The following is an 11,727-nucleotide window of genomic DNA, read 5'->3' on the forward strand; positions in this document are numbered from 1 at the left end:
AAAATCATCTTCTCTGTTGCAATCATTTCTAGTGTTGATTCTGCCAGGGGCAGGTTCAAGTGCACAGAGGAAGCAAACCTCTGAGGGTGTTTTCATCGAGACTTCTGAGAGCAAACTCTTGATCTGCTTAAACATTCAGATAGTTCTAGTGCATCAGTTTTTACACTTACAGCACCTAAATACAAAAAATCCAAACCAAACCCAGTGCAAACTACACCTGTGGGTCATCTTTTTATCTTATGAAGTTGAATCATGAAAAGTGAAACTCTTTTCATTAGGTATTCAGAAATCAATAAAATTGCAGTATTTATTGCTTCCTAGCCTTGAGATATGTAATGTTCATGACAGAAAGAGAAACAGCCTCTGCAGCTATTTTGTGTTGGTGTTTGCATCGTGAGAGTGATAAAGGGTAGAGGGGAGTTGTAGAGATCTGTTGGCAGTGTCCTTGAGGTGAGAGTGGAAAGCTCTGATCTACACTTCAACTTTCTGTCCACCATACCGAAAAAATGTGTAATGTTTTTTGAAAGAGTGCTGTCCTTGGTTGTTTACAGAGCCACAAACCTGAGAAATCAACATAAATGCTATCTTTGGACCAACAGAGAAATGTAGGGAAAGTAAAAGAACAGGAAGTAAGTGTTCCTTTGTGCAATTTCCCGGTGACTGAAGGGTGACATAATGACAATACAGGGAAATATTTCTTGATTTTGTACTCAAGTAGAAATTGCAGCTCCTCTCAAGCAATGAATTCCAGTAACTTAACTAGCTGGGAATAAAGTTTGGAGCAGCAGTCTGGTAAGATTCCTCCTGTGGAGGAATCAGATCTGAAGTACATCCTGCTTTTGTGTTTCCCAAGCTTTTAGCCAGGCCGTCTCCTATATCCCCACTAGTTCTCTGCCATCTCATTGTCTAACATTGAGATTTCCTTACTGACAAGCTCTTATACCCCCCCTGCCCCTTATGCTGTTACTCCCTCTCCTGAACCACTTCTTGCTTCGTCAGTTGCTCCACTAAAAGTTTTCAACTGCAAAGTTTGGAGTTGTTGAAGTCCATCAAAGCCGCTAACTCCAGCATTTCAGAAAGTGGGCCTTTTCCACCAGCCGCTCTGGTTCCTCGCAGAGCTTTGCCTGCGAGCACATGTGCTCGACACCGGCACAGCTGTTCAGCCAAGGTGCTTCCTGTCTCTTCGTGTCCGAGCATGCTGCCACCACGAGGCCGGAAGGAAATTATCTTTCGGCAAGGGGAAAACTCCACCCAGCCATGAGGGGTATTGATACTTTATTTACAACTTCATCAGTGAAAAGGTACTTTCTCAGAGCTCTCATGCCTGTATTTGTCTGGATTACGTGGTGGTGTTGGGTCACGGTTGCACTCGCTGTCTCGGAGGTCTTTCCAGCCGAACTGCGTCTGTGATTGCGAAGCTCTGCGCGGTGGGCTGCGCAGCCAGGGCGCTCTGGGCGGTGGCGGCGTTGCAGGCACCGAGGCCGGAGCGGGAGCAGTCGCACCGTCCCGCCAGCCTCACCCCGGTGCCGCACCCTGTCCCTCGGGCACAGCCGCGGGCCCGCCCGGCTGACGCTGCCCAGGGGCGGCGAGGGGCCCCTCAGGCCGGGCTCGGCTCCGAAGGTTCGGGGGTCCCGGGGATTGCGGGGCGGGCAGCGGAGGTGGCGGGGACGCCGTAAGGGCTCGCCCGGACTCCGCGCCCTGCCCTTGGCCACCGGCTTCGGCCCCTGCAGGCTCCAGCTTCCCGCACCCACCGCCGGCTCCTCCTTGTTCCACTGGAAGTGTGAGGAGAACTCGCCGAACCTTTCGCTGCGCGCCCCTCAGAGCAGCTGAGGGTTTCTTCCTGCTCTCCACCCATCTTGGGCCAGCCCCTCAGGGCTGCCGGAGGGTCCCGCTCGGCGCGTGGGCTCCCGCAGAGCGGTTGGTTCAGAGTTAGTACTTTTTCCATTCCTTGTGTTTTAATTCCCTCTGGTGCTTTCACACTGTGCCGCCATTCCCAAAGGGGCACGATTTCGGTCGGGGTTGTGAGTGAGGAGACGGGTTGTTCTGTGTTGGTGTTAATGCTAAGGGTAACCGATGGCAGCAGCAGAATTAGCTATAACTCTGCAGATTTGCCTTCCGAAGTGAAAGCCTGTTCGTTGTTAAACCTCTGATTCATCAAGGGAGCAAATGGAGACGGTCGGCAGCACCTGGGGTAGCAGTTTCATGAGCAATCAGAACTCTTTAAAAATTTCTCATAGGTGATGGCTGCTGCCTTTGAGGTTGCAAACTCTGAGGGGAAACAGCTTCCTGATAAGACAGACACTACGATCTGGAAGCCCAGAAAAGGTAGGACAAACCCAAGTAGGTCGCAAATATTGAAACTTGTGCACTACTTGAGAAATCTACTCAAAACCTTTTGGTGTTGCATGGGAAATGCCTCTTTACTTACTGTGCTAAATTATTTCCATGTAGATATTTGTGTATGCCTAGGTACGTGATGAGTAATTAATATGACTGTTTTTTTTTTTAAACCAGAACTTTTTTTAATACCTACAGGTGAATGTGGTGAAACAAGACTGCTGTGTCCTTTGCCCTAGTTTACAGAGTTATTTTCCAACAAGAAAATCTGATTTGTGCTGGTGTTGTGGTGCAAGGCTATGTCCACTCTTCCCAAGCATCTGAAATGTGAAGCAGCCCTGTAGTGATATTACATATATAGGAAACTGCATGTATTACAATAAGATTAGTAGTCACAAAGTGCATTTTTGTACCTTTCTGAATTATTGTGCTGAACACTTAATTGTTCTTGTTTAATTTCTGAGTGTACCTGTTGGTGCTTTCTACTGGTTTTAGAATGTTTGCTGCAGAATATTCCAAATGTTTCTGATGGCAAGTCTGAAGAAAGTGAATCTGCTTCTACCTCCCCCAATGAAGGTGATGTCAATGGCTCTGCTGATGAGGGCTGGTACAATATATATGCTGACCTGGATGTGTGGGATAGTGAAGTTTCCAATGGACCTGAGTCTTCAGGGCAGCAAGATGCATCTGAGCATGAGGTGGAGGACTGGGATAAAGAATTGGAGGAGTCTACATGTAGTCCTTATGGTGAGTACACATTTACTTGTGCTTCATTTGAGTTTTGGATAGTTGGAGGTAGGTGCTTTGCAGAAGAATGTGTTTTAAGTAACTCCATGTTCTATTTTGGGAAGTTTCTTGTTGTGTTCACCTCCTGGATGTGTAATGCACAATTTTGTTGTCAAATACAGGATTTAAAGGTGGTGGTGTGAAGTTCACATGAAACTCTTGCTTGAGCAATTGAATTCTTAGGGAGTGGCATGGTAAGGAGGTGAATTCCATGTTTGTGTTGAGTTTCTCTGGTGAAGCAAGTTTTCAGTGGTGTATCTTTGTTATTCTGAAGGAGAAGAGAAAGGTACATGGTGTGCAGGAATTAACTTTTTTTGTGTAAAAATTCTTCAGGAAAATTCAAGACTGTTCATTACAATGTCTCTCTAGAGCATGGAGTTGTTTGGAACAGAGCTCAGTCTCGGAGTATGGTTTGTTGCATTTACTGTAGGTTTTTTGAGTGGTTTTTTTTTGGTTTTTTTTTTTGTTTATTTGACTTTGGTTTTGTTGAAGCTTGATCCTCCTGAGTGGTTGTACACATGATCAGTCCCGGGGACAAAAGCAGCAACAAATAGGAGGAGTCACTCACACCTTTAGAGTTGAATTATTCCTTCAGTTTGTAACTAGTTTTTATGGTGACTCGCGTGTTAAAGAGTCCAACCTTGCACTGGCCAGGCTGGTTCTCAGCACAGAACAGGTGGATGGAGTTTAGCCAGCAGTGACTGATAACCTGCTGTGTCTTTGTTGATGAAGAATAGTACCATTTCCATTTTCTTCTCATTAATGTGTATGTTTTTGTAATTAATATAATTTGCTTTGCTTAGGAAATAAGTTCATTTTATTCTCATAATTAAAATAAACTTTTGTATTTAAATTCCATTGTTTGGTAATGGAAGAAAGTGAGAATAGTTTTATGGAAAGGCTGAAAAAACTTTGACTTTAAAATGGAAAAACAGTATTGGTTTTTCACAGTGGGTAATCTGAGAAAAAGGCTGCTCTCTTTTTGGAGGTTTTCCCTCTCTTCCATTCTGAGCTTTCATTTTAATCTTTTATATGCTCAAATTTATGCAATGTTTTGAATTTTGTACTGGAACTGTTCCTCTTGCCCCCTTCATTTAACTTGCTCGTCCCACCTGTAGCTCTTGAAATCCTCACAAACTAAGGCAGCTGTGATTATTGGATTCAGATCCTTCTGAAGCATACTGAGTACAAGTGTCTGAGTTAACTGCTACAAATACAAAACTGTGCTGATTGGTCATTCATGGCTTTTTAAGTGTCTTAAGCTCTTGCTGTGATGGCTTGTTTGGCAGTGCTGCTGGAAGGCTGAAGTGGGATATTGTGTTGGGTCCTCTGCTTCTCCATGCTCTGGGCTTTTTCTTTGCTCAGTGTCTGCTAGAAATATTTATGCTTCTGTTAAAACACTTTACCCTATTTTCGTGCTAGGTTGGTTAAATACAGGCCCATTAGGCTTAATTCTAGCCTGGTGGAAATGTTTTCCCAAGACAGCTTTTCCAGGACCCCACCCTCCCGTTCTGTCCAGTGACCCAGTTCTTAGAGGGTTTGGAGGACTCCTCGTTGGGATGGTGTTATGACAACAGCAGCAAGGGGAAAGGCAAATAAAATTGTTAGTTTCATGAGCCTTTTGTTCCCAGGGAAGATGTGAAAGAACAGCACGTCTTGTAAGAGCTGGTGCCAGACATTCTAAGTCCCAGGTACGTCAGTGAGCTTTCTGGAAAACTGTTCTGTCTGTGTGGCGTGAACCTGCCTTAAAATGAAGACATTGCCAAATTAATTTTTCTGTTTGCCTTTTTAAAGGTCTAATTGAATTGCAGATCAGATTGAAAGAGTGAACTGGAAGATGCCATAGACCTCCATAATAACTTGCTACACTATTCCACTACTTTCCTGAGTATCTCCCATGGTTTAAACCTTTTATTTTATCTTTAGATGCTGATGATCTCTCCGGTGGAAGCTTTGAGGAAAATAATCTTTTCGGCTCATATGTATGGAAGGAGGATTGGTTTTACAACCCAGGCTGTCACCACACACCTTGCTTTGTTTTTCCACCACGAGTTAGAACAGTTGAGAAGGGCCAGTTTGATGATGCTGATGAATGAGGTTGAGTTTGGTCAGAAGTAAGTTTGACTTCTGTGCTGCATTATGTTCTTCAGTGATTGAGCTCTGCCAAGTCCCTTGGTGTTTTTGCAGAGTTGGGCCTGAGGCCAGAAATGAGACACCATCTCCAGAGTTTTGCTTAGACTGTTTCTGTTCATAAACTGCCCACCCTTGCCCTGGAGACAAGAGTGCAGGTGCTGGGTGTAAGGAGTCAGTGCATTTCTGGAGGTTTTGTTTGTATTATGTAGATCTATGTTGCTAATTAATTGCTTGAGGAGAAGTATTTAATTTCTAAACTTCAGCTTGTTTGCCAGGCTTCTGTCAGTTTTGACATGCTGATCCCTATGTTTTTGTGCAACTTTTAGTTTTCTTTCCTTTACATTTGATGCTGTCAGATTGGTTTGGATAGCTTTAAAAACTCTCCCTCCTTCAAGCTGGTCTGTTTCCATATTGTTCTAAAGTCCATTTGTGATTCTTATACTGGTGTTTAACAAAATCAGCTGTGGCGAATACAGAACAAGTTGTTTTGTGTTTATTTTTATGTATTTCAGCATAAAGGAATTACAAATGCATGATACACATTTTGCAGATACATGTGTTGCTATATAGGGGGGCGTACTCCATCCAGTAGGAATGCTGGGTGCTTAAGGCTGCCTCTCAACAAAGATTTCTCCAGACCTTCTTGTGTATGGACACATTACCCTAGAGTCCCACAGCTGTCTTTATTACATTCTCATGCAACATCAGATGTGCAATGACAAAGAAAATATCTCTGCTTATATATACATATTTCAGCATATCATCTCAGTGTCCTGCAGACAGTAGTGAATTAAGGTTCCTGATGCTGTTCTGCTGTTTGTGTTGTGGCTGATGAGGAGATGGGAACACAAAATACCTCCACAGAGTCCCTAAGGGAAGAGGTGGAACTAGAACCATATCCTTCTCACCTTTGCTCTGGAGTTAAAAGAAGTGTTCTCAAATGAAGTATATAAGTGGCTAGAGTAGCTGGTCACCTGAGTAACAATAACTTTCAACGTGCTCATGTTTCATTAAACACTTTTATCTCAAAAACATTTTCATGGCTTTGTGTTTAGACAGACTGAACTGAAGCACTGTACAATGGGGGTTTTTTTGGTTTCCCATCTCTTTTTATTTTTTTTTTTAATCATTCAGTGTATGAGACCAAAATAGTTCATGCACTAGTTTAGAAGGAAGAAGTGAATGACCCAGTGATATTTCCTTAATATTTTCCTAGAGAGTACAGGAGAACAAGAGCTTGTGAGACGAGAGCTTTTCTTTGGGTACCTTTCAATTCCTGGTTATGTTTTGGTACCTAGCAGTCAAAGCAGAGTGGAAACATAGTGTTGAGGTTGCAAGGAAGAGGGCCAGGTCTTTTATTCCCATATGATGGAGTCATCTAGGGATTAGTATTTCCATCAAAACTTCCTCAGTTATGCAATAACTGGCTCATCATCTCAAGTGAAAAGGTTGGTTTGCAATTATAAGTGCAGTATTCATGATAAATTGAGTGCAGATTACTGTTGAAGTTAACAATACACCAGTAAATTGTAAAAATTCCTCTGAAATCTCCCTGGTTTTTTTGTGAGCCTGTTTATCCTGTGCAGGCCTGGCTGTGGATGACAAGGCCCAAGGCTTCCCTGCAGAGGGCAGCAGAAAATTGTCTGCCCTACTCGGCGTGCGCTCAGCAGAGTGAGCTCCCGGGCTGGATTTCTAGCGCTGATAGCAATTTAGAGCAGAGTTCTGCATTGCCCTGTTGTTCCCCAGTGAGGCTGATTCATGGCCCTGATTAGTTTCTCATTTTTTTTTATTTCACTCCGAAGTTATACTTACTGGACTGAAAAATTTCTCCCATGGCTGAGTGAAGAACAGCACTTGACTTCAGGCTTAATATATTTTTTTTTTTTACTATGCTTGTGGGAGATATCCCACCGTATTCAATAAAGATGAAACTAATAGAATTCTGTGGAAGCAAATCCATCTTTTGTAGAATTGTTTTATAAGGATAACCAAAAAGTCTTTATAACACTGATTAGGATATTTTTTCTTCCTGTACAGTTCCAAAATTCTGTCATTCCTGAATCTTCAAGCCATTTTCCATGCACTTTATAAATCACAGTGTTTTTTTACCCTCTATCTTTAATTGCAATCAGTCTTGTCTTTCTCAAAGGTCTTATTATTTGAGGAGAAATTGTACTGAATGGCTGCCTTGCTAAACTGTTTGTATTTTAAATGACTGTAAACTTTAAAGATTTGTTTTCAGATACCTTTTAAGGTTAAAACTGACACCACCCCCTCCAGCTTTGGAGAACCAGGACTTTGCAGCAGAGGTGCATTGTTCTCTCCAGGGATATGTTGGCAAATACAACTTTGTTCAACTTAGCCCTGCTTGTTAGGGCAGGGGCTTGACATAAAGCTTGATCTGAACGCTCTCAAACTTCAGGGGGATTAGAAAACCAGATGCAGGTTTCTCAGAAAGCATCTGCCTGGGAGGATTTGAAACCAAGCTCACAGATTCCAGTGTTTCCGCACTACAGAGTGTTTCAAATTCCATTGTGAGTCTTGCACCAAGCCTGTTTTGTGTTGACACAAGCATGTCATTCTAGGCAGGAATACTTGCAGTTAAAAACAACATAAGGTAACAGATGAGCCAACGGTTCACACCAACAGTCAACTCTTCAACCTGCTCAAATTATTAGAGGGAGCAGAGTGCCTGTCACAGGACCAAGATCATAAATCTTGGATGAACACAAGAAACACATTGGCAGTACATCAGCTGGAAAACTTGGAAGTGTCAAAGATTGCTCAGTTAAATGCTCATACATCTTTAACAAGATTTCCCCTTTCTATGCCTAAGATACCATTCAAATAACTGAGTCCCTGCTATAGGTTAATAGGTTTGCTGGGTTTATGGTGTGGGGGTGGCTTAGGAATGTGGCATAATGTGGTGGCTCATGAGAACAGGGTACAAGTTTGAAGCTGCCCTTGCTTTTCTTCTAATTGCCTCACTTTGTAGGTAAAGATGATAACACCAGCCAGTAAGGTACCTCAAATTTGCTGAGGAAGAGATTTTGTCTAAACAGTGAGGTGCTAAGAAATGAAAACAAAACAGAGTTTTGCATTTTCTTTGAACAGCCAGCAAAGAAATGAAAACTTGTTTTGGGTGCATCTGTTGTTTCCTTTGAGACCTACAGGGAGTGATTTGCAAGAGGAAATAATTGTAGGAAATGTGTTCATATTTCCTGTTGATAAGGTAAAGCACTTAATTCATACATCAGATTGAGACAGTGTTTCTTGCTTTTATATAATCACAAAATCCAGCCCATTTCAGTGTCTTTTAAAGACACTGCTGCTTTGCTTGTTGTTTTGTCCCATCTTTGAACTGGTCTGTTTTCACTTTTAAACTGAGAGAACGCCTCCACTGTTGGGGGCACTATGTGAATAATTTCTCAGACTAAAGGAAAATGCTGATGGCAGCAGCTCATCCTGACCATCTGTTGCTTCCAAGGACACCAATGTAAATCCTTTGTAACAAAAGTCATTTTGTGAAGCTGGGTAAGTCTCCGTAGGCATGGAGGAGGAACTTGTGATACTTTACCCGCTGTGGTTCTGTGTTACAAACAGAGACGTCGGAAGCTTGAGTATTAGAGGATAAATTAGGGGTGGAGTTGTTAGTCCTGGAGTACCAGCTGCTCACAGCATAACTTCCTAGCTTGACAGGAGAAATTGGAACCTACTAAAAAAAGCAGCAAAGTACACAATCCCAATAATTTGGTTCAGTGATGAAACCTCTTCCTTTAAACATTTGGAGTAGATCTTCAGCTGGTACAAACTTTGGCAGCTCATTACCCAGGCAGAACCTCTCTCCCTGTATGTGCCCCCATGCAATGCCTGTGTCATCTCTTAAGGAAAGCTCATGTTTAGTGTTTCATTACTGCTGTGTTTCATTATTGCTGTGTTCTTAATATATAGTGGGCTTTCTTTATGTTACTTTTAGCTCTATTGATCTTTACTGAGAAAAACCCATGAATGTGGCTCAATGGCTGCATTTATTTCTTAGCAGGTTGTATCAGGCGGGGTTTTATCCACATTGATGATAACTAGTTTCAGGACATGTAGATGAAATCAGGCTTGGAAAGTTTACTTCTATGATTCAGCAAGTCTTGATTCTTTGGCCTGAATTCTTTTAATCAAATGTGTTCTGATGTGCCTGCAGCTTCTACATTTAAGACCTGGAAACTCTTTTCATTGTATGATGCAGAAATTTAAGAATGAGTTGTATACATAAATTGTATGTATTTGTGAGCCTGAGATCTCAGTCTGTTATTTCCCTCAAAGAGAAATAGTGCTCAGTCCTCTTGGAGCTATTGGTCCTTAGTAAGACTTATATTGAGCAACACATTTTCTGTGACATCTGGGGTAGCAGAGGATGCAAAGTTCTCATTGTGCTGCTTTGCGATTTTAATCAGTGTAGCTACTGTAGACTCTTATTCCAACATTAAACAAGTTATTTAGTATTTCTACATCTACCTCAGGAACTACTCCAAAACATTCCTGTTCTCACTGAGGAATTCCTTTGTTTGCTTAACACATTCTGGAAAATATGAAAATTATTTTACCTCAGATAAAGTAATATAATTTCACTTGTAATCTTCATCCAGACACCAGAGTAAATATGCCACATTGTAATATAGTTCTGGCTGGCTACAGTTGGGAATTGTTTAACTCCCTGTCCCATGTTACAGGCCCAAATGTTTCTGGGGAAGTAAATAGGTGTGACTGTGAGATTAAAAACAGGACCTGTACCCCACAGCAGACACTACAACCTCCTCCTATGCAACTGGAGATCCAGACAGCAAGGAAGGTCTCCTAGCTGAGCAGGGCTTCACAGTGTTGCTGACAATAGTATGGTAGAATTAGAATAGCAAGGCCAGAAGAGAAACTGAGAGTTCCACCAGAGTCGCGGGCAAAAAAATCAAAAGAATTGGGTACAGGAATCTCAATTGCTGCTTTCTCCTTAGAGAAGAACACGTAAGGGAAGTTTTCAAATTCTGTTTCTACTGTAGTTAACTCCTTAAATCACAAACTGAAGCAGGACAAGTAACCTGAAATGAATGCACTGAGGTGGAGTGTGCAAATAGCCACATGCTGAGTCAGCAGTCATCATCTTGTCTACTGTCCCTACTGGATTTGCTGGAATCCCAGACCCCCCTCTGTTCTCAGTGTTATTTTTATCAGTACCTTCAGTTCCATGTTCTTCAAACAGGTCATTATTTTCCAGGTCTGAAACACCTTTTACCTTCTGTTTTGTTTAGTTGAAGCTTATCTGCATTATTCAGGTTTGATTTGTTTGATTGGGCCTCCAACTCTGCAGCTTGCCAGACGTCTGGTCTTTTTAGTGGGATTGGTCAGACAATATCAAGAGAGATAAATATTTCTCAGGCTGAGACTGCCTGTCTGCTAGATAAGAACTACATTTAGTTCTATTATCTGCACTTGTGTTAGTAAATGGATTAGGTTTAATCTGGTCCTTTGGAGAGAAGCGGGTGAACTGTTCTTCAGACAGATCTGAAGTTTGCTGTAAGGACAGGCTTTGTGATGTGGTCTGTAAAGTGCCTTGTAGCCCTGCAGGAATACTTTGTGTGGCTGGTTCCTGACAGCAATTTGGAACGCTAACTTTAATGATTGTGCTTCTAATTATGTACAGAGGTGAATTCTCAGATGAAAGAATGGGGAGTTTCATCATCTGTCCCATTAAGTGCAGCAGGGTTTCTGTTGTGCTGGGGAGTAAATGGCTAAAACTGGCACCTGATAGTTGCTGCAAGGGGAAGGGTTTCTCAGGAAGGGTTTCTTAGGCTGCACAAGGCACCTGCCATCCCTCCACGCCATGCAACTGTGATTAAAGGATGTCTTGACTTCTTAAATGAGCCATGTCTTTGTCATGGGTTACATTAGTGTCATGTACCTTTAATGCCATTTTTCTCGCCCCCCAACAAGGGGGTAGATGTGAGCATTTGTCCAGCATGTGACTGGGTGGCTGGTGAGTGTTAGAGGACTGGGGAAATTGGTAACACCCAGCCTTTGTCATCCTGATTGCCTCCAAACAAAAGGGCAAAGTTCAGTGTCCTGCTAATGGACTTAACTGTTCCATGATTGAGACTCCAGGTATTTGGGAAATGGCCTCTTTTGCTACATATCCTGTCAAGTTTGGGTTAGTTATTCCCATTCAGCTTACCTAGGTATTGGATATCGCTAGGGCTTTAATGCCAGCTTCCACCACAGTTCAGTGCTCCAGGCTTGGCAATAGGATTTCTCTGGTTTCAGGGCTTATGTGTATGGTTTGTGTTTCACTTTCTGCTTGAATTTTCCATTTCTGAAGGATTCTTTCAGTTTTTTAATGCAATTTTTTCCTATTGTCTGCTTCTGCCTGGGGTTAAATTTAGGGTTTTTTTCTGCCTGTAGTACAAAGACCCAGCAACTGGTTCCAGGTAA

At 42.4% G+C, this 11,727-nt stretch overlaps 1 protein-coding gene across 1 annotated transcript; it reads left to right on the forward strand.

Annotated features, from left to right (window-relative positions):
- Positions 1-2,240: 2,240 nt before the first annotated feature.
- Positions 2,241-5,219, forward strand: COPRS (coordinator of PRMT5 and differentiation stimulator). The gene is made up of 3 exons (XM_041485679.1): positions 2,241-2,325; positions 2,833-3,084; positions 5,050-5,219. The coding sequence occupies exons 1-3, from the start codon at positions 2,241-2,243 to the stop codon at positions 5,217-5,219; spliced, it is 507 nt and encodes a 168-aa protein (XP_041341613.1).
- The last annotated feature ends 6,508 nt before the right edge of the window (positions 5,220-11,727 follow it).

Source organism: Pyrgilauda ruficollis, unplaced genomic scaffold, assembly GCF_017590135.1.
Source record: "Pyrgilauda ruficollis isolate IOZ18807 unplaced genomic scaffold, ASM1759013v1 scaffold72, whole genome shotgun sequence".
Taxonomy (NCBI): Eukaryota; Metazoa; Chordata; class Aves; order Passeriformes; family Passeridae; genus Pyrgilauda; species Pyrgilauda ruficollis.

Coding starts and splice junctions, on each gene's coding strand:
- COPRS (XM_041485679.1), top strand. CDS start 2,241: ATGGCTGCTGCCTTTGAGGTTGCAAACTCTGAGGGGAAACAGCTTCCT. Junction 2,326..2,832: donor GATCTGGAAGCCCAGAAAAG/GTAGGACAAACC, acceptor TACTGGTTTTAG/AATGTTTGCTGCAGAATATT. Junction 3,085..5,049: donor GTCTACATGTAGTCCTTATG/GTGAGTACACAT, acceptor TTTTATCTTTAG/ATGCTGATGATCTCTCCGGT.